The sequence below is a fragment of the Eurypyga helias genome, unplaced genomic scaffold, assembly GCF_000690775.1.
Source record: "Eurypyga helias isolate BGI_N326 unplaced genomic scaffold, ASM69077v1 scaffold31235, whole genome shotgun sequence".
NCBI lineage: Eukaryota > Metazoa > Chordata > Aves > Eurypygiformes > Eurypygidae > Eurypyga > Eurypyga helias.
In genome coordinates, this window is record NW_010252554.1 from 1 (window position 1) to 233 (window position 233).

The window sequence follows — 233 nt, forward strand, 5'->3', positions numbered from 1 at the left end:
CGGAGCAGCGTCCCTGCCGTGGATTTTTCAACTCACCTGCAAGTTTGCCACCACCTCCTGCATCTTGGGCCTGCTGATGTCCAGGAAGCTTTCGATCAGGTCACCGTCAATGAAGCCCGTAGCCGGCTCCGTTTTGCGTTCCGTGTGAAAGGATCTCCAGGTGTCGCTGTCAAGGAGCGGAATTCCATAGGGAAAAAAAACACACCCCCTCCAGCCCGGGCATGGCGGCTGCT

General features: G+C 57.5%; 1 protein-coding gene across 1 annotated transcript in view; it reads right to left on the reverse strand.

Moving 5' to 3' along the window:
• Positions 1-36: 36 nt before the first annotated feature.
• LOC104510249 (DNA damage-binding protein 1) overlaps positions 37-233 on the reverse strand; it is a gene marked incomplete at both ends in the record, with an annotated part of 4,304 nt that continues 4,107 nt past the window's right edge. Inside the window, one exon of the mRNA XM_010152431.1 lies at positions 37-160. Within this exon, the coding sequence (XP_010150733.1) occupies positions 37-160 (124 nt within the window). The remainder of the gene's footprint in view (positions 161-233) is intronic.